This window comes from Oreochromis niloticus, linkage group LG19 (assembly GCF_001858045.2).
Source record: "Oreochromis niloticus isolate F11D_XX linkage group LG19, O_niloticus_UMD_NMBU, whole genome shotgun sequence".
In the NCBI taxonomy this organism is placed as follows: Eukaryota; Metazoa; Chordata; class Actinopteri; order Cichliformes; family Cichlidae; genus Oreochromis; species Oreochromis niloticus.
In genome coordinates this window covers 8370623-8396325 of record NC_031983.2, presented here as the reverse complement: position 1 = coordinate 8396325, position 25703 = coordinate 8370623, and the positions used below count along the sequence as shown (strand labels likewise).

General features: G+C 40.6%; 2 protein-coding genes and 1 long non-coding RNA gene across 4 annotated transcripts; 1 reads left to right on the top strand and 2 right to left on the bottom strand.

Annotated features, from left to right (window-relative positions):
• Positions 1-980: 980 nt before the first annotated feature.
• LOC102079967 (interferon alpha-inducible protein 27-like protein 2A) lies at positions 981-4632 on the bottom strand. Of its 2 annotated transcripts, none has more exons than XM_019348808.2 (5): positions 4518-4632; positions 4372-4401; positions 2869-3030; positions 1755-1895; positions 981-1617 (listed from the first exon to the last, which is right to left on the bottom strand). In XM_019348808.2, exons 1-4 carry the CDS (start codon positions 4525-4527, stop codon positions 1756-1758), a joined length of 342 nt encoding a protein of 113 aa, XP_019204353.1. In that variant the 5' UTR covers positions 4528-4632; the 3' UTR covers positions 981-1617; position 1755. The 2 variants fall into 2 exon arrangements, with proteins under 2 accessions (XP_019204353.1, XP_019204352.1); XM_019348807.2 differs by having other exon boundaries at positions 1075-1617; positions 1760-1895.
• Positions 4633-8947: 4315 nt separating this feature from the next.
• On the bottom strand, positions 8948-10168 carry LOC100690470 (uncharacterized). Its single transcript, XR_266370.4, has 2 exons — positions 10013-10168; positions 8948-9541 (listed from the first exon to the last, which is right to left on the bottom strand). It is a non-coding gene; the product is annotated as an uncharacterized LOC100690470 (long non-coding RNA).
• Positions 10169-13477: 3309 nt separating this feature from the next.
• Positions 13478-25573, top strand: iars2 (isoleucyl-tRNA synthetase 2, mitochondrial). Its single transcript, XM_003447831.5, has 23 exons — positions 13478-13914; positions 14423-14545; positions 15446-15599; positions 15698-15846; positions 16088-16137; positions 16217-16326; positions 16411-16498; positions 16781-16896; positions 17124-17293; positions 17718-17808; positions 18009-18160; positions 18294-18454; positions 18635-18737; positions 19492-19585; positions 21531-21642; positions 21722-21824; positions 22103-22225; positions 22308-22439; positions 22518-22624; positions 22701-22846; positions 22936-23126; positions 24076-24220; positions 24595-25573. The coding sequence occupies exons 1-23, from the start codon at positions 13636-13638 to the stop codon at positions 24738-24740; spliced, it is 3045 nt and encodes a 1014-aa protein (XP_003447879.1). The 5' UTR covers positions 13478-13635; the 3' UTR covers positions 24741-25573.
• Positions 25574-25703: the final 130 nt, after the last annotated feature.

Here is a 25703-nt window from a genome sequence, read left to right as displayed (position 1 = left end):
AGGTGCTGTGATAAAGTGAAGGCAGGCAGTTTTGGGGGGGGGTTGGTATATTTGTTCGTCACTGGAAAATACTGAATGGAGCTGTGCTTTTGTTTCTAGTTTTAGCAGCATGATTAGAATAATCTTATTGAGGAAGAATAAACCTTCCTGTCGAAAGCTAACACTAGCTTTGTGTGTACCTCTTCTTTGCCAAATGTCACTAAATATCTATTCAGATAAATTTTAATTATCTTAAGAGTGGAAAATGTTGTTTGTTGGAGAATTTGCAGAAGATGGGTAAATAAAATGCTTTGTGAAGAGAGTCTCGTGGTATTCTGTCAGGCCAAGCAAGGCAAACAATGTTTGTCCAGTTAAATGTAAAAAACATACATCAGTTAAAGTATACCAAAGTAATGCAATCACTCTTGTTTCAGCGCAAACAGCATTCTCTCATAAAGCTGTACTCATGACTGTCTGCGTCCATCCTTTACATCACTGCCATCCTATGGCCACAGTTGGCTATTGTCTCTGAAAGTAGGCTTGACACTGCTTGATTATAGAGCTACTGAAATCAATATAGGGTAGGTTTCCTAATCAACATCTGTGCCCAGTTAATCACGGTTGGATCTTGTCAAGCTAAGAGGACAGCAGCTTGTAGCTGATTGTTTGTGCATAAATCCATGTTGTGGAAATCCCTGAGATCAGTTACAAGTTGTGTATTGTGTGGAAACAAGGCTAGCATTAGCAAGTAAACAAGTACTCCCATTTATCATCATAATGAGTTTTCTCTTAGTAAAGACCTGGACCAACACGTGTGATATATGAACTTTTTTTTTTACTTATTTAACACGTTAGTAATAAAAGCTGTGATGATGGAGAGGGGAACCCCTGACATATATGACTTCATAAGGCAGGCAAGTTGAACAGGTGTAGGCTCCATCAGCACTTTCAGACCAACATCTCTGAGAAATCACTTGTAGAAAACTGAACCAGCTGTTCGGTTAATTTTTCATTAATTTTTAATCTTATTGTAGACACTGATAGTTAACAATATCACCTGCAGCAGTAATACTGATCCATGTAACACCGATTTCTGCAGAATAAATACTTTTATTTTTGATATATTACATAGAATTTGCCCTAAAAAATAAATACAGTGTTATGTATAATGAAGTGTTGGCATAGTAATTTATTGCTACTTCTGATAAAACAATGATTCCAAAAAATAAATAAAAAAATCCTCCACCACTCGTCATTGTGAGCTAGTTAGCTAACCGTAGTAAGTAATAACATTTAACAATTTAACCAGACTTTCTTACCAAAATTTAGCTTTATCTTAGTGAGGACAATGGCACTAACGCCATTCAGAATTTTAGAATTAGAATTTCCTGCAATTAGCTCATTGATTCAGATGCAAATTTTAGAAAATATAGGAGAAAAAAATCCACACTTGCTTAAAAAAAAGTCATGCTTTTCAGTTGTATACAGTTCACTACTATTATACCAGCGTGCACAGAGAAAGTCACCCAGAGGCACAAAAGGAATGATCAGAATGACACCATCAGAATCCACAGCCTTCAGGCTAAGTGTGAGGACAGTGCGGGGAGCCTCGGGTATGGTGAGTTTCCATTCCTACACCTGAAATGATCAATGGCAAAGCTGTAAGAGCGACAAATGTGCAGCACATCTTTAAAATAATAACTCTTCACTCTGGTTTAATATCTTGTGCCAACAAATATCATTAAAATTTGCCATGTGAGATTATTTAAATTTACTTTACTTCTTTTTGTCTTCATCGTCTTCATCATCTTCTTCGTCCTTGAAAATGAGACCTCCTAGCCATTTCAGTCCTGCTCCTGCAGCAGCTCCAACACCGCCCACAGCCGCAGTGGCAGTCCCAGACAGCCCGGCTGCACCTTCAGGAGGGATGAGGAAAAATATTCCAAGTCAAGAAGCTGAGATTGCCTATAACTTGATCAGGAATCAAACTAACTGTACTGACTGCCACCTAATAGTGGCATCACTGCCCTCTCAGTGGTGTCAGATTTCATAAACTAAACAATGTCCTATGGCTTGTACACTAATACACAGTTCTTGATTCTGAAAACAGCCCCAGTTCTTTGCGGCATGGATTCAAAACTATTGGCAAACTTATCAGAACTGGGTCAGTGCTGACATAACTGCAACATGCCCTTTCTGTGGCTGTGCCAGCTGCACACTCAAGTCCCTTTTAACCTCCTAAGACCCAAACTCTTTCATGGCATGCATTTTTTATTTTTCTTTGCTACTTGGGTTGATTGGGACCTGATGAATTTAAAAACAAAAAATTACCAGATTTTTTTTTTTTTTTACAGAATTTTTGTTTCTGAGAAAAATGAGATCCACATATGAGGACATTCATTTTAAATTTTGATAGAACAGTGGCAGTATAATGTCCTCGAAAGCGGATATCAGGCCCTTGTAGAGAAAAATTAAGTATTTTGGTCCAGACATCCCAAAATGTGATGTCCACATTTGTGGACAATACTCAGTGCAAGGGCAATAAAACCACACTTTATAATAAAGAATTCAAAGTGTGGCAGAATTATAGTCCTCAGTCTAATCGCATCACAAGCTTAGTCCTGTAACACAACACAGGCTGGAACAATTAACTCATCTTATTGACACTAAGGCCGTCCCCATTTAAGTCTGTAAATAGACTTTAAGCTGAATCATTTGTAAATATGTTATCAGTCATTTGTATTTCAGTCCTCAAGTAGCCAGAGTTTTAAGAGCCATCTGCTGGTCAACACCAACAGGAGCAAGGATCACCTTTGCTTTGGTTCCTAATAAAGTGAATGTATACAGCACTATTAATGAGACCACAGTAAAGTCAGACAACAAGCCTACCTGCTGACTGTAAAACAGCCACCACACTTCCTGCTGCCACTCCGCCTCCATTAGCCGCTGCAGCAGCAGACATCATGCTTGCAGCGTAGGAGCCTGCAGCTATTCCAGCTGAGGTGAAACCTATGGCCCCCAGAGCAACAGGAGCCAAGGCCACTGTACCTACTGGACATGGACGAGAACACCAGCATCAGTGTGACTGTTACAAACGATATGCCATGTAAAAAGTTTTTATATAAGCAGAGGCCTGAGGTACAAGGCAGGATTACATCTTATCCTGGGCTCGCTTTACATGTTAAAGTGAGGTTGCTGGTATCTTTCAGTTATCTGGATTCGATCCAGATAAGTGGTCACATAAAGCTGTTATCAAAGAAACTAAGTTTATCCAGGGTTTGCCCTGCTCTCTCACGCGAACGGGGTGGTGCTGTTGGGAAGTGTAAGTGTGCAGGCAGCTCAAGGGCTGATTTTACAAAGAAAGAGAAAACTATACTAAAAATATGAAGAGGTTAAAAACATTATACAGATACTGAACGCAGCAGAGTGTGAGAGTGTGTGAGAGGAAAAAGTACTTTACAGTAGTTTAATATTAAAAGTGTTGTATGAATGTTTGTGCCCTCGAAGCACTTTGGACAGCATGACTGGAAAATACACATTATATGAATAAATTCTGGCCTATTTGAAGCCAGGGAAGAAAGCCAGCAAGAGTTAAAAGATTAAATATCACAGTTCTGTGTTTGAGGCACAGGAGAACGTGATGATTATAATCAAGGTCAGTCTAAGGTCAGCAAGTACAAGTTTGTGTCCTGTTTCACAATCATGTATTATTGCTGGAGAACAAAGAAAATGTTGTAAAACATTTACTTCACTTTTTCCTGTTGGAAGCAATAAAGTTGACATCAGGGAAAAACGAACACAAAAACATTAGATCCTCCTACTGTCCACTCACAGAGGTCTGAGCGACTTTCTATGAACAGTGACCCTATTATCTGGATAATGCATTGGTCAGTAGGTGGTGATTTCATGCATACCAATCTCTATATTTCATTGTATAAGTTACAATGGCACACACAGGGTTCAAGTTATGATTAATGATCAGCAGGTTAGAAACAACGCCTGCTAACTACTCAGTTTTCTGAAAATAGCGTCACTATTCATAGAAGATCCCTCAGACCTCGGTGTACAGACAGTAGGACGGACTAAAGTTTTTCAAAAGACTCTAAAGTTTTGGTGCTTTCCCTGATGCGCATCAGTAATAAATATATATTCTTACAGTTCACTTTATTCCTTCATATTTTTCTTTTCCCTGTTGGTGGTAAATTGTTTACATGCTGCCAAAAACCATCCCTGTCAAGCGTCGGCCCGAACCAAGCCCTGGGTTAGCTTCTCAAGCCGACACCCAGCTTTGTGTGACCGCTTCTCCTGACTGCTGTAAAGGGTAGTGGATCAACATAACAGAGAGATACTGTGGGTAGGTTGAACCCGGTGACCACACAGACAAAGCCTTACCTGCTCCCACTGTAGCGGCAAGGGCCGTCCCTGAAACACATCAAAGTTCACATCAGCACTGACATTTGCTATCATCATGGCACCGTCACACCATTAAACACATGAATATAGTTATTTTAAAGTAATACGTGTATTAAAATACTCACCAGCACGCATGTTTACGGAGTTCCGCTTTCTCCGTTTGTCTAGCGTATTGACGCTGCCAGAGCGACACTTCCGGTATTTATAGGTCAGGAATGAAAAACGAAACTTAACTTTTCCGTGTACGTTTCATCAAAAAACAAAAGGAAAAGAAGAAAGTAAAACAAAAACATGCTGGAGTTTCCTCAAAATTAATATTTGAATATCATCAGTTATCCGTTTTGGATACGTTTCATGATTGTTCAGATGTTTTACAATTTCAGATAACACATCACAGCACATCAGATAATGGGAAATAAATGTTATAATCATTTCAATCTCATTTAACTGCGGGGCTAAGACTAATTTAATAATTTCTTCAGTTTCTTCTGGCGAGATTTAACTTTGAGAACACGCGCCTGTGTTGTTTAGTGTTGTTATCACGTGGTGGGATTTTGCCCATTCACAGGAGAGTCACAAACTGGACCTCTTTCTTTGCACCTTATATATCACATTTATTATTATTATGATTAGACTCCAAAAATATGTGTAATCACAGTATAAGATCGGGAGAAAAACCTTTTGTGACCGAAAATAACGTCCAGTGGTTTATAGCTTATTTCTTCTTTTCTTCTCTAACATCTAAATTACACCATAAATTGCAAAACTGTATTCAAAGTAACGTAACTAGGAAACATTAGTGATTTAGCCCTCCTAATGGCTTGCATGTATTTACACTGTATTGAATTTTATCGTGACATGCACTAAAATTAGCATGACAGGAGTGTTTATATACTTGTTGCTATGCCAAGTTTCTACATCCTTTAAACTAATGAGGCAGGACATGGGATAGTGGAGATCAATATTAAACTTTAAATTATACTAAAAACTGAAACTTCACATTTTCATTTCTGCTAATGTTTTACACTCTTAATGATACATTTGACCAATCAAATTGTTTAGATGAGGTTCATGAATCCTAAAATGAAAATGTGAATAACAACACTTTATCTTTGATTAAGCAAATAATGAAAACAATAGACTTAAAATAAGATCTTTAATCAGTTCCTCTTCGCTAACTTCAGGAATAAATTAGGAAATAAATATTTCATATTAAAAATATACAAACAGGCACCCCTAAAGTTTGTATTGTGGGTATACTGCAGCGTAAGCTCTTGCATCGTGTGAAAGCTAAAACAAGGCATGCTGTAATTTTTGTTTTATAAAGCTCGCCACCACTAGAGGGCACTATGATGCCATCAGTTGTTTTTAATCAGAAACTATCTGAGTCAAATGGTAAAGGCAAACAGTTTTTGTGGTGTCATTGGAAAATACTGAATTGAGCTGTACTTTTGTTTCTAGTTTAATCCGTAAGATTAGAATAATCAAAATAATTAAGTTAAATATTAAACCAAAGTAGACTTTTTTTCAAATATTTATTCTTTTTTTTTTTTAACTATAACAGCTTTTGGTTATTATATAGCAGTATTCCACATCCAGACACTAGAGGGTGTTTATAATGCTGCTGGGGGCTCAGAGGAAGAATAAACCTAGCTTCATATGTGTACCTCTTCTGTTCTTTACCAAATGTCACTAAATATGCATTAAAATATATTTTAACCCTCTAAAGTACAACAGAAAGCTTTTTTTTTAAGTCTCATGCCCATTATGTGGGAAGTTCAATAATGCCAACCAATCAGAGTGTTTTGAAGAATATCAAATTTCAGTCCAATAAGATGTGGCAGTCACTATTATCAATGAGTTGAAAGTGTGGTTATTTATTTACTTATTTGGTTGTGAGAGGAGGGAGCACTTGCTGCCTGTCTGTAAATATCGTCGCACACCGCTGTTAAATGGTGGTTTGTGGCTGTAAGTCTACGGTTTTCATGTCGTACGTTATTTTCTGGTTAATATTTGTAGTGAGGGGACATTTTTATAGGTCAATATCAAACTCAGAAATACAATATTGTAAGGTGGCTTGGTGAGTGTATATAACACATGGATTTAGCCACTGGAACGCCATCCATTGTTTTGTGGACTCACATTTTGAAGTCTCAATTTTTTGAGCTGCTGCCATGATTATTTCTTTCTTTATTAAGAGAGACGTGACCACATTTAGTGTAATGAGTGGAAATCTAAGTTATCAGCTAGCACTATCTATTTTTTAAGTAAACTGCATTTTTACACTATATGGGTGCATCACACAAGCACTACTACCACTACATAATTTCCTCAGGGATTAATAAAGTATTCTTATTCTGAATTATTGCTATGTAACATCCAAATAAAATACTAGAATTTTATTCAGCAAAACAAACTTCTTGGTCTTGGATTAGTGCCATTAACTGCATAGCAAATCATATCATTATCCCTCTCCTGGTTTCTTTTTCTTTTTCAGGTGAAGAGCTGGGCCGGCTGTGTGGTTGCTCAGTCTGTGGGTGAAGCCCTTCTGTTCCTGGGCTCTAGCTCTCATATCTGTTGCCACTTTTAAAGCCCAGCTTGAGGGGCTTTTCTCTGATTGCAGTTGCATCATGGTGTGAAATGTCTTGTTTAAAAGATGGTTGGAAAACCTACAATACTTCCACAAGGAAGACTTTCACTCATTTGTAACCAGGCTGGTCACTTCTCACAGCATGTAAAAGAAAAGTAATCACAGATTCCACCCAGAACAGATTATGTGTATTTTTTAACATGATCACATTAACATTGCAGTTAGTTCTTCTTTCAATTTCCAGTTTTTAAAATGTGTTGCACCAAATTAAAAAAGTTTTGTGCAAAACCTATCTCATAGTGCTTCATTGGGCAAATGGATAATACCCAAATCATGCTGCAAAAGCAACCCAAGAGTTTCTGGGTACAAAGAAATGGGATATTCTTCAATGGCCAAGTAAGAAACCTGACATCCAACCAATAGAGCGGGCTTTTGGTGAAACTGTGAATGTATGTGTGCTATCTTATATGACGTGTTTCGACTGTTTGTCCAAGATAAATTTCTCCCAAGCGAGACAATAACTGCTGATCTGATCTTTTCAGTTACTCAATCACATATTGCATGATTTTAAATCCAATACGGAGGTATAAATGGGAAAAATGACAAAAATTGAGTCAATGTCTAAATACTTACAGCCCTACACGTACCAACTTCACTTACTTTTAACAGTAAATCCATGCTTCAGAGAGCAGCAGTCACACTTTGATGATATCATCTGCACTGTTTCACTTCCTGCTCTTTGTCAGCCTGATGGGAACTCTTTTCCGAAGCTTACCAACATTTGGTATTCAGCACACAGAGTTAAAAAAAAGATGCTTAAAGATACATTACAAATTAATAATGCTAACATCATATGTCATTACATAACAAGCCAGAGACCAAAACCTTGTTTTTGTTCCAGGCTGTAAACATGTTTAATTCTGCTCTAAAGTTGGAAATTTAAACATGGGGGTTTATGGGAAAAGACTCATAATTGGAGCCGGTTGTTAGAGGAACAGCAGTACATTGAGTCCTGACACATTTTTGTCATTTTTCAGCCTCAAAGGTTTCCATTTGTTTCAACATCCAAGTTTTGAGTGCATATTGCTGCTCAGGAAAGAGCCTGGGAACAGGAGAAGTGGCTGAATAGCTCAACTCTGCCTTCACCTTTCCCCCTCACCCTTCTTTCATGTACCCTCACCCACCTTTCCCACAAGTGACCAAACACTTTACCTGAACTCAGGTTTCTGCTTTTGTTCCAGATGGTAAGAAATGGGAGGATGAGAGACTTAAGTGGTCACACCTCGGTGGTGAATGTGACCTCTTCGGGTTTTGGATTATAAAGCAGGAAGAGGAGAAAATGTGAAGATCGAGGAAAAATGTTCATGCAGTTGAAGCTGCAGCACCTGAAGTAGATCCTGATCTGAATTTAGCAGAGAATGAGCTGGACAATGTTGCCTTTGTCTTGTGATCAAAGGGGGAATTCCCACCCAAATCGGGGGGGGGGGGGGCTCAGGTAAATTCCATCCCGCCGCCGACCTTCACATATAAGCAGGCGGCTCCTTTATAGCTAAGCCCACTGCAATAGGTGGAGGAAGGCCTCGGCAGTCCTTCATTTACTTGCGCTTGGTCAGTTATTAAAATGCCACCAGCGGCTTGCTTTGTGTGATACTGTTGCCAGATTGTGGATGAAGGAAACCGCTTCAGAAATGTCAGTGCCCCACACACCTCCAGATGTAATTTGTGCTTTAACTAAAGTAAAATAAACATGCAGCTAAAGCCAGTTGAGAATTAGGCCACACCCCTTCAGTGTATTCGTTCCCCTTCATCCAGCCTTGGAGTTTGAAGCAGAGCCAGCAGTTGTGGACACTTGATCTGATTCCCTTCATTCTCAGCTGACCCACCTTTATTCAGTTTTAATTTGATGGCTCTATAGTCTAGCCTGAAAACGTTAAACACTCAAAGCAGGAAAGAAATGGTCAGCCATGTGGTCTCACAATTTATAGCTTTATTTAATCTACATAAAAATAAACAGTTCAAGTCACACCCTAAAAGCACAGTGGTTACAAATTTAGCTCATTTACAAATCATGTTCAGGCGAATGAAACCAGAATCGAAGATGGTCACTGCACACGAGTCTGAGGTGTTCTCCCACTGCACGCAGGATAGGAGGACCGGTGTGGTGCCAAAGTAGTTTTCAGAGACCATGCAGAGCCAGTGCAGAGGATAGAACGAGCAGAATGCTTCAAAGTGAGCGTCGCCTTTTTAGACAAGTTTTCCCACCCAGCACTGAAAATGTAATTCCAAAACGCGTTTTTGGTGGTTTTTGAGTGGGTGGGTGGATTGAGAGATTAATGTATTTAGACTAAGCCAGCATTGGATCCACAGTGCAACCTGTGCTGCTTTTGTGTCCAGCGCGGTCAGTCCACTCGGTCAGGACCTGTGGAGGAGAAGAGCGGTCAGAGCCAGCGGGGGGAGCAGCAGCATGAAGGCGGCGGTAGTCCTACAACCAGCCCCCGTGGAACTCGGGGTGGTGATGTTTGTGTTGTCCGGATTCGTGCCGTTATTCGCCAGGGCCACCTGAAACACATTTGTATTTAATTAAGATGATTCAGTCCGGGTGATTTCATTTTTAAACCAGAATTTAACGTGCGAGGGAGAAAGTTAATCACAATTCAGCGTCTGGAGTCATTTCGTTTCCATTTTAATTTGGAAAAAAAATTTAAGATAAGAGCTTTAAAGCCTCTGTTGAAGACCTAGCCCGACTCTTCTAGAAGTTTGGCATTGTATCCTTATTGCCGCCGTCTGTTCTGCAGGGGACAAACTGATTTTTATATTCATGACTTTAACCCTAAACATACGAGATCATAGATGCACTCCCAGCACAACGTTTTAAGCTCCCTAATTGAACATTTAGCTCATCTGCGCCATTACAGCGTTTCATGCGTAAACAAATTCCGTTGGCCACAGCTGATTCCCACCATACCCCAAAAGGTTAGTGAAAGCATGAAGAAACAAAAAAGAAAAAAAGGAGGTAAGGCTCAAACTGACCTGTGATGTGAGATGGAAAGCCAGCAGCAAAACTCCGACGACTGCGACGCACAGTTTCTTCATGATGGAGGGGATTCTGTTCTTCTTGGTAGAGAAAACGTGAATGAAACAGGGGACCAAGCCTTTGCTTTTTTTATACCTCCCACTGACGTCATCAACCATCCCAAAACACCTGCCTTTATGTATCATTCTGCAACAAATGGTATTTACTTTTACTTAGCTACGAAATATGCATTTTGCGTTATAGTCAACCGGATAAGAAATAAAAACAAATGAATAGCAAAATTACTTAATGCATATTAAATAAATTAGAGATATAGCTGCCATACTACTGCACTATTCCCTGTTTTCTATGTGGTCTTTGATGCATTGATCATTATTTTACAGTGTTCTTTTTTGAGTGAGAGCGTTAGATAATGCATGAAATAGCTCAGTAAAGCTTTCTCAATAGAGTGATTAAAACAAGGCTGTCCAGGCTCCCCATTTCTATCTTTGCAGGTCAAATTAAATACCGTTTGAGGATAAATGATAAGAACCAATTTCTCGTCTCACTTTCAGACACTAATTTATCCCTCACACATGATTTACAGGTTATACCATCTCATATGTGGGGACTGTGTATTGTGTAAAGATGAAACATAAACACAAAATTATTATTTGAGCCAATTATTAACCAGATTAATAAAAGGTTCAGCATCCGTGGAGATTCAGAATGAGAAGGAAAAACTTCCTTGTACTGCAGTAAAAGGAAGTTTTTCCTTCTCATTCTGAATTTCAAGAACTTTAAGTTAATATGTCATGATTGTATCAGTTACTGAATTTAATCTGGTAGAACAAACATCACACTCTAATAAAGACATTTTATATAACGGAAATAGACTATTTGTTAACCATAGTACTAAACTCAACTGGAAAAGGTGAATACTACACAAACATTATAATTATAGATAATTATTATAGATAGATCTATTTATCTATAAATAGATAGATCTATCCGGAGCCTATTCCAGCTGTCATATGACAAGAGACAGAGTACACTCTGGACGGGTCGCCAGTTTATCACAAGGCTAGCCCAGAGAAACAGGCGACCATTGACATTTACACCTATAATCAATCTTAGAATCGCCAATTAACCTAACCCCTTTAACTGTATGTCTTTGCACTATGGGAGGAAGCTGGATTACCACAAGAGAACCAGACATGGGGAGAACATGCAAACTCAACACAGAAAAGCCCCAGACTGGATTCAGTTCAATTCAATTCAATTTATATAACACTAAATCACAACAAGTTGCCTCAAGCTTTAATGTAAGTACCCTACAAAATACAAAAAAACAAACAAAGAAAAACAACAACAATCAGATTACCCCTATAAACAAGCACTTTTGTGACAGTGGGAAGGAAAACACAAAGACTGCTGTGGAAACACTCAATGGATCATGGGAGTCCACCTACCTGGTCACCTGCTCCAGCCCTAACAATGTGCTTTGTCAAAAGGAACGTTTTAAGCCTTAAAAGTAGAGAGGGTGTCGGACTCACAGCTGGTTTCACAGAAGAGGGGCCCGAAGGCTGAAGGCTCTGCCTCCCATTCTACGTCTAAATATGCTATGAACCACAAGAGCAAAGTGCTTTGTTGGAGTAAAAAGTTACTATAAGGTCTTTAAGGGGCCTAAATATCAAGATTTGAACCCCAGTGAGGCATAAGTGATGAGCACCACTCCATATTCTATATACATGAAATGTAATTTATGCGTAATAATTTATAGCAGGGGTCGGCAACCCTGGGCACGCGTGCCACAGCTGGCACGCGAAGGGTTAACTGATGGCACGCTCGGTGGGCCGATGATTTTTTTTTTTTTTTTTTTTTTTTTGTAGCTGTATAAACAATGAAAGGGGGTGGATTGGCCAGATTCTGGCCGGTGTGTAAAAATAACTCAGTTGTTTGGTGGTGGCTATGGCGTAGCTTCCACTGATTCAGTAACATTAGCAAGTGGTGGAGGCCAGCAGGTGGATGAGGGAAAGGGGAGGCAGGAGGAGCAGAGACCCGAGGCAGCACCGGTCCGAGCGTCAGGTGAACTGAACTTCAGGTAAGAAGTTATGACCTGCAGTCTATCTGGGTCAGATATAAACCAAGTTTAGGTGGAGTTTATTTTCGTTGTGCTGACTTTTTACAGTCAGTTACAATAACTCGTACTGCGTACTAGCTAGAATGACGGAGTTTTCATCAACATTGTTGTAGTGAACTTTATTTTATTCATAAGGTTAGTTAGTAGAGTTGCCAACCGTCCCGTAAAAAGACGGAATCGTCTCGTATTCAGAGAAAATATTACGCGTTTCGTATTGAGCTTAAAAGGAACGCAGTTTGTCAGCTACAATGGAAAAAGACACAAAGCTGGAGTTATTCTGTCGTTACGCTGCACAGCTGCATCTTCTTCTCTCATTCTCCCCCCTCCCCCTCCTGTTGCTACTTCAATCATGAAACTGATCAATGATCAGCTGATCGGCTTTTCTGGCGCAAGTCCGTCTCTCTTGTTTGAGGGGGGACGTTGTTAGCTTTCCACATTCCGACACTTCAAAAGCTTCAGGAGCTTTCCGCTCAGCACAGCATCAGCACCACGGAGATACACGGATACATCCGTAGACTCGTGACAGAATTCCCAATGCGTTTTTGGGACTTTCAGGTGTATGGACCAATGTTTTATTTTCTGATCAAACCAGAAATCTTTAATGAGCAGCTAGATTTGTCTCGCATTAACTGGCTGAGTTAATGCCAGTTAATGCAACATCGAAGCAGCTGGAATCCATAGCTGTGCGTGTTCATGGAGCTGCATTTTCACCTGCTGGACATCACTACCTGACAAGTTTAACTGTCTTCAGAACATTGCAGAGGCCTTATTGACAGTATGTGGGTCTACATATCTGTGTGAGCAGATTTTCTCTCACATGAAGAGTGTCCTCGCTTAGCCGCTCGGAGACCTGTGTCTCTGAGTGGGAGAGAGATCACATTAACATGTGTATCCCTGTATTATCAAACATGCCATATTGGCCCAGTTTATTTTACTTATCATTGTTGTGAGGAGACCATAAATAGCATTTGTATTTTCTGTTGTACAGTTCATTTGCTGTCATGAAGTTCTTGTTATTGATAAATGTCTTTTTTTTGTTTCGAAATAGCTGATAACTACTCGCTGATAGCTGCCAACATCTGTGAACAAATATAATTCTATAAAGTGGTTCTATATAGTGTGTAACTGTTAATATAGAGCGTTATTAAATTTATTGCTAATGCAATCATATGGCACACTGACCTCTGAGGAAAGTTTAGATGGCACTCGCCATCAGAAAGGTTGCCTACCCCTGATTTATAGCAATGTCTTTCTTTCTGCTGTCATGGTTCAAAATAAACAGCGCCCCCAGTGGCATCTCGCTGTCAAAAATGCGAAAGCTTCACCCATGACCCCGCTGGGTTTCCGTAGTTGTCCTCTCCTGTATTTCTTCCGAAGGAAACAGAGCACGCTCATACAGAAGGGCGGACTAAAACAACACGGAAACTTCAAGCAGAAACAACAAAGCTGTCTGTTTTTGCGAGTTAGCAGCTCGGCCGCAGAGCTATTCGTCTGTCCATGCTGCGGCTGCTGTGCCGGAGTTCGGCGGGGAGCCAGACGCTAGTGCGATGGGCACGGAGGTCACAGAGGGGAGGCGGCCTCCTCCTGCACCGCGCTCTGTCTTGCACCTCCAGCCGTCGCTGTCACGGTACCGGTTCGGGTGAAGTTAATGGTCAGCCCGCAGAGAACGGCTCCAGTAACGCACTGTACCGGGATTCGGTGCTTTTGCCAAAGACAGAGTTCCCGATGAAACTGACCGGACAGAAGCTTCTGGACCGAGAACTCCAAATACAACAGGTACAGCAGGCTAACGAAATCTCATTCAAAAATTGTCAAATTCTATTTTTTTTTTTTGTTCCTTACTAAGTGGTTCCGATAAAGTACAACACACGAATAGTTTATACTTTTGTTTAGCATTTAGTCTTTAATTCGGCATTACTGTTCAGGCCCACAGCTATATCATTGTTACTTTTAACTAGTCCTGATTTCAATTTTGAGTTGAAACATGCAGATCATTGCAACGACAAGGCAGTTTAAAGTGCTATTCATAAAACACTAAAGGGATTACTGTAACATGGTTAGCACAAGACATTATAAGAAAATTTACAAAGAAAGTAAAAGAAGAAAATAAAACTATTTTGACTTGAGAAAATTACAAATTAACACAAATGAGTAAAAGTTACAGGATTGGGATTACTAAACCTGGTCACACGTGATAAAAGACTTGTATCATGCCTTCATACATATTGGAAATAGCTCACTCTAGATTTAATAGATATCAATACTTGTTTTTTATTTTTTGCAGGAGTGTGGTTTTGCAGATTTGTACTCATGGCAGCGGGAGAGGAAGGCCAAGAATAAGTTCTGCCTTCATGATGGACCTCCGTATGCTAATGGAGACCCTCATGTTGGACACGCTCTCAATAAGGTAAAAGTGAAAACCTTTCAGCTTTCTATCATCAAGTCCTCCAATGAAAATTGATTTGCAAATATAACGTTACACCACAAAACACATGTGTAGAATAATGAGTGCATTTTACGAGGAAAACAAAAGCATCTTTGTACGTACAAAGGTCACATCCATCCATTCATTTTCTTTCACTTATCCAATTGAGCATTGTAGTTGAGCTGGAGCCTACCCCAGCTGTCACACCCTGGACAGATCACCTACCTGCCAACCAACCCTGACCCACCTTTAGTCTTTTTAAATCCCAAAATTGTGTCACTGTTCATTATAAAAATTATACTAGCCCCTTAAACGGCAACTGTTAAAGATAACATTTTGTACTCCAAGATTTCTCCTGGATGTCTCTGCATAGTAAGAATCCTTTTTGATAATAAGTTTACAACAAAACTCATCAGACTTATTTTGTTAAAGGAACTCTGTCTGAGTCCAGTTAAAAGGAAATACATTCCAAAGGAATTTGAGACTGGGAAGGTTAAAGTAACAAGGACGTAGTATATTTCACCTACTCTTCCTCCTATTGTGAAAGTTTCCCAAGTAACAAATTCTTAAGACGGATGCAAACAACGGCGTATTTGGTGGAAATGTTATTGAAAGCTTTAAACATTTGTTTCTTTCCATTCTGAGTCAGTGCAGTCTTCCTGAAGACACCTACAAAAAAAAGACTGATTTACCACCTTTGTCTGCGAATAGTTACAACAACATTACTATAGCTAATGAAACCATTCAAAATGTTCCCTTCTTGCTATCAATATTTTCTGAGTTACAGAGAGGTTGGTCCAAATTTGTTGCATTTTTCTTATTTTATTCCTGCCCGCATGATTTGTAAATATTTACTAGCTTCTCAATTATTATTCCATTCAGATCCTGAAGGACATCCGTAACCGTTTTGAGATGCTAAGAGGGCGGCAGGTGCACTACATCCCAGGGTGGGACTGTCACGGCCTCCCCATTGAGCTGAAGGCTCTGGGAGACCTGGGGACGAGCGGCCTTAGTCCTCTGCAGATCAGACAGAAAGGTGAGAAGAAGAAGGAGGAAGTAGAAGGAGGGGCAAGGCTTTTTCAATTGACTTTTATTCAGATTTTATGCAGCTGCTTTTTGGTTTGTCTCATCCAGCGCGGGAGTTTGCAGAGGGAGCGATAGCCCGCCAGAAAGCTGCTTTCCAGCGCTGGGGGGTGATGGCTGATTGGGATCAGTGCTACTACACTTTTGATGGCACCTACGAGGCTGCTCAGCTGAAAGTCTTCCAAGAGATGCACAGTAAGGTGGGTGATGATCTGATCCAAACATCAGCCAGTGTCACAGTAGAGTGATGTACCTACAAATTAAGTTCAGCATGAACAGGCTTTCTTTGTGTCAGCTGGATTAACAGAATCCAAAACCCCAGTCAGAGAACATTTTATGTTTTTATTTTTTTATTTAATTTAAACATCAAAATGGGACTCACTGAGATATCTTTAGGTTCCAGTGTATGGTCTAATGTGGTTGTCCCTCTTTGTTCTTCAGGGGCTCATTTACCAGGACTACAAGCCTGTCTTCTGGTCGCCTTCATCCGGGTAATGCAGTTTTATTGCGGTTATTACATCTTTGTAATAATTTCTTCTAATCTTGAATCTATTGCTGCAACTTTTACAGAACAGCTCTGGCAGAAGCTGAGCTGGAGTACAACCCCGAGCATGTGAGCAGAGCCATCTATGCCACATTCCCCCTCGTCACGCTTCCACCAAAGATCGCTTCACAAAAAGGTGAAGCACACGTGTGGATAAAGCTTTTAGTCATTTTTCACCTGGTATGAAATCTCCTGACTGTGTGTGTCTGTGTGTGTGTAGGGTTGGAAAGTGTCTCTGTGTTGGTGTGGACCACCCAGCCTTGGACCATTCCTGCTAACCAGGCTGTCTGCTACATGCCAAATGCCCAGTAAGGAACAGCACCACTGAAACACTGGAGACTCGTCCAACTTGGCCTCATTGCAAAATGTGACACAGTCGTGAAAAAAGCAAACGATTTGTTTCTGTTTATAAGATGTCATCATGACTTTATTACCTAAACCTAAGAGATACTTTTCCATTTCATAACTATAGAGGGTATTTGTTTGTTTGTTTTAAACCAAGGCATTTTTATTGTTCACATCTAACCCAGGCACTATTTTTATGATGTCAGTAACATTTTTGAGTCAGTGTTGTTCTGTCTTGTTTGCAGGTATTCTGTGGTGAAGAGAGTGGACAACTCTGAGAAGTTTCTGGTAGCAACTGAGCGGACGGCCAGCATAGCAGCACTGCTGGGCACAGACCTGCAGACTGTGGGCACCTTCACAGGTAACACACAGTGTCTGAAGCATCACCTTACCAGGTGCAGCCGTGATACTTCCTGCAGTGGAAATGAGCTGTTAACAAAAATAATCCAGGTTGAATTTTGGGGAAATAAAATTCTTCTCTGTATTTTTCCTTCTGCGTCCCATCAGTGGACCCTGCACCAAAGTTTGAGAACCACTGCTGTTTGAGAACATGAGCAGAGTTGTTTATCCATCTTTTTCCTCCCCTAGGCTCCCTGCTTGAAGGTGGGATCTGCAAACATCCCACGATTCCTGACAAACAAGTGCCATTGCTGCCAGCTAATCACGTGACCATGGTGAAGGGAACTGGATTGGTTCACACGGCACCAGCACACGGCATGGAGGACTACAGTGTGGCCTCGCAGTTTAAACTGCCTGTGGTATGTTCTGTGTGTAAAAACTAAAAATCCCAACAGTCAAGAAAAAACTTGTGGGTATATGGAGGCCCCAAAGAGCCAAAAGTAGGAAGAAATACAGAAAAAAAACATATTTCTGGGGAAATAACTAAGGTGAAAATACAGAAATATACAAAAAATGCAACTAGAAATTTATTTATTTATTTATTTTATATTTTTTTTGTACACACACAGAAATTAAAAAAAAAAAAAAATTGACTTATGAAAGCTTTGTGGAGTAGGCAGAAATCTGTGAAAAGCAAATAAAATACAAAAAGGGATTTTCATGTATCAGTATGGCCAATAGACATGCATGGAGATTTTTATTTAACAGTTTGGATCATGTTTGTTGAATAATGTGGCTACAGTATGTGATAAAACCTTTGTGCACATTATTCTTCTACCAAAGGAATGTATGGTGGATGAAGATGGGAAATTCAATGAATTAGCTGGAGCTGAACTACAGAAGCTTTCTGTAGTGACAGAAGGAAACGATAAAGGTATAAAAACATGGACAAGAGGGCAGAACACGGGGTTTCTACAGGCTGCTAAAAAATAAGCACATTAAAAAATCCAATAATCTGGAATTTAGACATTAAAGTTTTTTTTATAAATAATATTTTTAATCAAGATAGAAAAATGTTTGGAAAATTAGTTTGTTTCTTGTTTGATGGATGTATCTGATGCTTGCTTCACTCAGTGATTTCAATGCTGAAGCAGTGCAATGCTCTGCTGAAGGAGGAGCAGTGCGTCCATAGTTACCCATATGACTGGAGGACAAAGCAACCTGTAGTCATCAGACCCAGCAAACAGTGGTTCATCAACACAGAGACACTCAAAGACAAAGCAAAGGTAAAATACATTTAGATGATTTGGACCAGATTAGTTTTTTTCTTCTTTTCCTGACACTTCATTTCTTCCAGTGAGGGGGAGTGCTTCACATTTCCAGTTTTGTCTAAAGAAGTATGTATGTGGGATTTTGCAGGAGGCCCTGCAGAAGGTGCGCGTTTTGCCCGAGTCGGCCAGGAGCAGCCTGCTCACCATGCTGGACAGACGGACATACTGGTGCATCTCCAGGCAGCGCAGCTGGGGCGTCCCCATCCCCGTCTTCTACCATAAAGAAAGTGGAGAGGCTCTCATCAACAAGTAAAGCCAACAAACACATTCATAATAAAACACACACACCAACAGCCGCATGCACATATTTACTGTATTTGCTTGAAATTGCTCTTTTTTCTTCTTCTTCTTCTTCTTCTTTTTTAAAAAAACAAACAGTATTTACAAACTGGCTAACATCTAACATCTCTGATTCTTTGACCTTTACAGATACACTGTGTCCCACATCGCACAGCTCTTCAAAGAAAAGGGCAGCGACTGTTGGTGGGAGCTTCCCATTGAGACCCTGCTGCCTCCCGAGGTGCTCAAGAAGGTGCGTAAACTAATGTGTGGAAACTGCTAACAATCAGATATTACTGATAACAGGGTTCTCACTGTCATCCATGTCATCATTGATGTCATTGCCAGTGGCATCCCTTCCCATCCTCAAGCATTCTCAACTTTGCTGTCCTACTTTTTAGACAACAGCATTTTGTTAAATTTACAACTACTTTAGGAAAAATGTGCAACAGTGTTACAGCCCTCTTGGGGTCTATTTCTAAACCAGTGTACAAGCAAACCTACTGGTGCATCAAACCCAGTGTGTGTCCACACAGGGGGCCGTAAATCAGATTTTTCTTGGATTAACAGGCCTCCATGTTGGGACCCATTTTTATTAATGACATTTGCAAGGACATCTAAGCAAAAGTACACCTCTATGCTGATGATGGTGTCATTCATGCATATGCTTCTTATCTATATCTATAAACCAATGTTGAGTACATTTCCACTTTACCTCTACACCCTTCTGTCTCTACTCCGGTAAGTTACCAGCTACACTTCAAATGGTGGCTGGACTTCGATAAGTCTGGGAAAAGCCTTTTCTTATGCACTGTGAACAAGGAAAAACTGAAACTATATCAATTAATGATTTTAAAGGCATCATAGGGACTGTGGTTAAGGGCACATGGCTTTACTCTTGGCAATATTTTTTCTTTAATTTTTTTTCTCTAAGAGAATATATGAGATGTTTTTCTCGTGAATGTATGACTTATCACAGTTTTTCTGTGAATATATATTTGTCTCAGAGTAAAGCAGGTGCAGTGAGTGATTATGTTCGTGGAGAAGACGTCCTGGACATTTGGTTTGACAGTGGAGCGTCGTGGGCAGCAGTGCTCGAAGGTACATTTGAAATTTCTTCAATTTGTCCTGTTATGCAGATCATGTAAAAGTATAAATGGATTTTGTTAATTTTGTAAAAACCTCTCTGAGGACATTGAAAATGATCGTCTCAGAGCAGCAGAACACGTCTGTGACTGAAGGTTTCCAAGTGCCTCTAATCAAACCTCCTGTTATTAGTTTTATTAGGGACAAAGCTACTTGAAGCTACTTTGTGTAGTCCGACATGCCAGTTAAGCTGCTTTGCAAAGCATCATTAGTGAGAGTGGGCTAGTGAGAGTCCTGGATTAGCAAACCTCAGCACATCACAGATACCGGACAAGGTGGTTGGATTTATTTATTTCTGTTTTTAGAACTGGAAGAAATTCCTGCTGACTGTCAGGGTCAGAAGTAGGAAAAAATGAAAACCGGTTAATAAGTTTGACTAAAAGTTAAAACTGGTAATAGTATGGAAACTGTTAACTAGATGTATATAAGTTTGGATAAAGAAGGGAAATCGTTCACTAAACACACTGGGTAAAAAGTTAAAATAGCAGAAATTACACACTTTATTAGGTATACCTGTTAAACACCTGCCTCGTGTCAACGGTTCAGGCTGCAGGTGGCGTAATCAGGTGGGGGATTATTATTCAGCACATTTTGGGTCAAAATTTGCCGAGGGGTGTGAGTGGAGTTAATGTTTTTTAATAGCAATTCAACCAATATTAGAGTTGGATCGTGCTCACTTTGAACTGTCTGCATTTTAAAGGTATTTTTGAACTACTACCACATGGCGCAGTAGCTTTGTTTTGCTCCAGGAGATTCAAATAGACACTTATTTGCTGAAGTATGAGAGTTTTCCCATCATCTGTGTGGTTGTGTTGTCATTTGTAGAGGAAATGGAGGAAAACTCTGGTGAGCCTGAGTCACGTCTCAGCTGGGCTCCAGAAATCTCTGGTTACAGGTTGTTCGATCATTCAGCTACAGGGACAGGCACTCTAGTCTTTGTATTATAGTCATTTATTTTCTTTTTTGTCTCTTTCCATGTTCTCTTGTACTTTTTACCTCTTTTTACCTTTATCAAATATCCCAAAAGATTTTAATGATGTCACTTGCATCACTTATCACTTGCTTACCAGCCAACCCATTTCTTCCTTCCACTCCATCAGAGTGCCTCAGTACTGCCAGTACTCAGTAATGTCTTTTGATGAACATTTTGTTCAGTTGGAACATTGTAACTGATTAGCACAGCATGAATCTCAGCACCCTGCCTTTTATGACTCCCTTTCAAAAACATTCAGGACACTGAGAGTGTTGATAAGTCTGGGCCAATCTCCCATTGGCCCATGGGAGATTAATTTGTAAAGGCTTTGAAGATGTATTAATAATTTGTTATTATGATTATTATTGTTAGCTTAAAATGGCTCGCAAATCATTGCAAATGCTGATCTCATATTTTAGCTCAATTGGATGAGCAGGTCCTTTGCCGCATGTCTCCCCCTCTCTCTTTCCCTCTGCTTTCCTGCCAGTCTTCAGTGCATCTATCTAATAAAGCTGAAAAAAGGCTAAAAAATGTAAAAAATAGATTTTTTTTAATATATATATGTATATAAAGCATTCCTTTTTGGGGGACATACTGGGTTGCAGCTGCTGTCTTCTTCTTTCTCCCTTTGCATGCAGGATGTAGAGGTCACCTCAGCTCTCTGCATAGTAGATGATGTGCTTTTCCCGGATTGGGCTGAACTCTGCTCTTCTCTTGGTTCTTGGTCTTTGTGGATTTGTTTATTCAGGGTGGAGGTGAACGACAGTGAAAACTGCTTGTGATGCTGTCTGTGCAAAGCTTCTAACAGTGGCTGCTCTCTGGTCTTTTTCAGACATTTCTGTCTTCTGGAACAAAATGCATATTTTGTGCGACTAATTTCCAATATCACAGAGTGTCAAGATTGATTTTGACCCTTTTCTCTCACAGCGGAGTCAGACTCTCGGGCTGACGTTTATGTGGAGGGAAAGGACCAGATTGGAGGCTGGTTTCAGTCATCGCTACTCACCAGTGTGGCTGTCAGGAACAAGGCACCTTACAAGTGAGCGTGCCTTCCACTTGCTACACAGATGATGATGATACACAGAAGGAAAGTGTCTGAAAAATGAATATTGTTGCAGGTCTCTTGTGGTCCACGGCTTTGCAGTCAGTGAGAAAGGAGAGAAGATGTCCAAGTCGGTGGGCAACGTTGTGGATCCTGATGTGGTCATTAATGGAGGGAAGGTAACAGACGAAGACTTTTCAACTTACTCTAGATTTGAAATTAGGATAAAGTTAAATAAAGGACAGTTATTGACTACAATCTACATGTTGTGTCAGAACTACACTCTGCAAATGTAGAACTTCACGCATCAAAGATTTCCAGTTGTGATTCTTTGATTTTACCATTTCCTCGTTTGGCACTTTAAAAAACAAACAAAAAAGATTTTAAATGGAGCTGAAACTGAGAAGATAAATTTGCATTTCTGTGTAGAAACTTTCTAAACTGTCATCTTTGCCAGGGCCCCACTGAGCCAGCCTACGGGGCAGACGTGCTCCGCTGGTGGGTGGCAGAGTCGAACGTCTTCTCTGAGGTCCAGATTGGCCCCTCTGTGCTCAACTCAGCCCGGGACAGTATCAGTAAGGTACTGTAAGGTGCAGTTTATCTGCTCGCCACATTCATCTCACCTGCTGCACCTCCTCTCATGGCTGTTGTTTGCCTTCCAGCTGAGGAACACTCTGAAATTCCTGCTCGGAAACCTGCAGGGCTTCGACCCACGACTGCAGGCTGTGGATCCCAAACAGATGCACTACATCGACCAGTACATGCTGCACCTGCTGCGCGAGTACAGCATCAAGGTGTGTTTAAGGTGTAGTTCCATCCAACTAATGAAACGAGCACATTTGTGCCCCCTGCTGACGTCTCTTTGTTCCCAGGTTACAGACGCCTACAGCGAGTTTGATGCTGGCAGGGTCATCCGTGTGCTGCAGGCCTTCATAACCAGAGAGCTCTCCAGCTTCTACTTCAGCATCATCAAGGACAGGTAACATGTCAGAACATGTTAAAGATTCCTTTGCCTCCAGTAGCTTTGTTCATGTCTTTGTCTCTCCGTGGGTCAGACTGTACTGCGATGCAGAGGACTCGTTGGGTCGAAGATCCTGCCAGACGGTTTTAGAGGAAATTCTGGATGGCGTGACGAGATCCATCGCTCCGATCTTGCCACATATGGCTGAAGAGGTGTACCTGCACGCACCAGGACATGACGGTACGTGTCTTTCGATTTTCTGTGGTTACTCTTTTACTGCCCCATGCATTCTCCACCACACAGCCTTTCTATGTTTTCTGTTTCAACAGAAGGGGAGACATTATTTAAAAGTGGCTGGATTAAAAGCAGCTCTGTGTGGCGGCGACCAGGATTAGAGGAGGCTGTGGAAGGAGCGTGTGCCATCAGGGACTGCTTCCTGTCTTCCATTCCTGGCAAAAACGCTGCCAGGTACGACCTCACTGTCGCCATCGAACCAGGTCTCCTGTTCGAACTCATGGAGGTAAGCTGGCTCTTCATATAAACTGAACTGAAGTGTATGCTACAGTGCAGAAGGACTGTGTGACAGAAACTCCCATGGGTTTGTTTTTGTGTTGGTTTTGTTAACATCAAAGAAATAGATATAGACTTTAAACTGACCTAGAGTTGCTGTATTTAGGTCATCTGTTGCAGTGTACTGTACTAGTGTAGGTGTAGGGTAGTATGTGTTAGTGAACAACCTGCTGAGCTCAGCAAGCTGTGAAAGAAGCCGGCTGCCGGAGTGAAGGGACGTCCCTGATTACTAATTTCTTAATCAATTAAATTTAGACTAGTAAACTTGTTTTAAAGGAAGACGTGTGAGAGTCTGCCAACCTCAGAACATTATGTATGATGATGCTAGTTTCTCCTCATTCTTAGTTTCACCTTGAAGCAGAGAGAAGAGAAATATGAATCAATTTGATGGGAACATGTTGCATCACTCTAAGCATGATAAACGCTTCCCAATATGCTCATCTCAAGCATAACAGTGAGAAAATAAATTGTCTGAGTTTCTCACTCATCTTGATTCATTTTGAGCAGAGTTTGGAAAAACTTTTGCAGTAATCACAAAACAACTTAGAATGGGAGAATAAAGATTGGCCCATCATCACCAAAACCCCATCCAGCGTTTTTTAAAGTCATAAACGGACTGAAATCCAATTTAAATATCAGTTCATATCTGGCTGATTTTACAAGATGTTATGTCACTTTGTTTAATTACGGCATCAATTACAGCCATCACCTTTACCGGGACAGCTGCTGTTGTGCACTGAAATTGAAAAACTGAAATTGTATTTCTGGTGCCTCATATTAGCACTCAGTTAAAACATTGTGCATTTTTTGATTTGTGAAACACTGAGCACTACTTCGTACTTGAATTTTTAAAATATATATAATATATATACTCCTGCCATCATCCACTTTCCTTCCAGTCTCTCCAGGAGGAGCCCACCTCCACCACCTCCCAGCTGGCTGAGCTGATGATGGCAGCTCGGGTCAACCTGGCCACAAAGATGCCTCGAGACCTGGATCCGGAGGCTCTGCTGAACCATGGCACCTTCCTCATCAACCTGGAGGGTGAGGACCTTTAGCCCCAAACTCCCAGATAAGCATAACAGTAGCTGATGGCTGTCACAGCAACGCTTTTTCCCTACCAGTGTGTAAACATGTTTATTTCTGCTTGGAAGTTAACATGGAAGCCTGTGTAGATTCACTCACTCAAGTGATCATAAGACATTTTTGATTCCTGTGTTGTTTTAAGTGCAGGATGTTGATGCCTTACCTTTTTTCAGTATGCAACCATAGAAACCTATATTTTGTCACTTAAAGTAAGGTTTCGGTGTTGAAATTACTTTTATTCAAACTGCTTTGACAGGTTTTTTGCATTTCTATACATTTACAGACCTGCAAATCTTCAAGTTTCACACCAGAGTCTGTCTGTGTTTTATCAGGTGGTGTAATCCGCGAGGAGAGTGCCTACAGTATCGCAGTGACGCCCACCTCTGCTGCCCGTTGCCCGCGGTGTCGCCGCTACACCGCCAACTCAGCGGATTGCCTCTGCCCGCGCTGCCAGAGCGTCATCTCCCAGGCTCACTGATGACCTCTGGGTCGGTTTGAAGGGCTGACCAGAGACCAGGTTTTGCACGCCCATTGGAGGCTGTAAAAAGGACTAAAATCATCTGCTGTCGTGCCGTAGTTCTCTCTGAGGACTGCTTATTGGAAGAAAAACGAAGCCTTAGCTCAGCACAGGAAGGCAACAAAGCATCTGGTCTCTGAAATGTGTTTTAACAAATGTAAAAAGATGGTCTATAGGTGGGGTTTTCCATTCAGAGAGCTTATGTGTGTCTGCGTTCTTTTAAAAAAAAATATGCTACAGCCATATTTCACCCCAAAGGCAAATGTACACTCGTCTCCTCTGGTTTGTAGCGTTTAGTATTTCTCATTTTCTCCCCTAATCTAAACCATTTTTGGTATGAGTTGCCAAGTTTTGGAGCTTTAGAGATGTTTGTGTCTTCTATTAATGATATAATAGTAAAAAAGCTCGCAATTGTGTTAGAGACACAAGTTTGGGTTGTGTGGTTTGCCTGAGTCTCCAGTTACACCTTAAAACAATCACTTTATCAGCATCCACAGGCTAATTTGTCAGAAGTGCATTTGGATGTAGCGCCCTCAGTTCTCCCTCCCTTGTGTAAAGCACCAAATAAAATGTGCCTCAGATACGTTGGCAGTTCTGGTGTCAGCAAAGCTGTACAATCTTGATTGCACTTTGTTATTTAAAAAACAATTGAATTTAATATATGGTGCTCCTGTTATGAACGTCTTGGCCACCATATTTTTGAGATTTTAAAAAGTCTTAAAATGCACTGAACTAACTATTCTAAATTGTAAGCTTGCCATCAGTTTTTTCCTGACATTATAATTTAAAGATCATCAGGAATCCTGTGCAGAGCTATGGATATGAACAGTTTCATGTAAGCACTGTTCATTTGTACCAAAACTACACCCTCCAAACGAATGACCATTCAGAAATAAGCGTTTACATACTCATGACAGGCTGTAA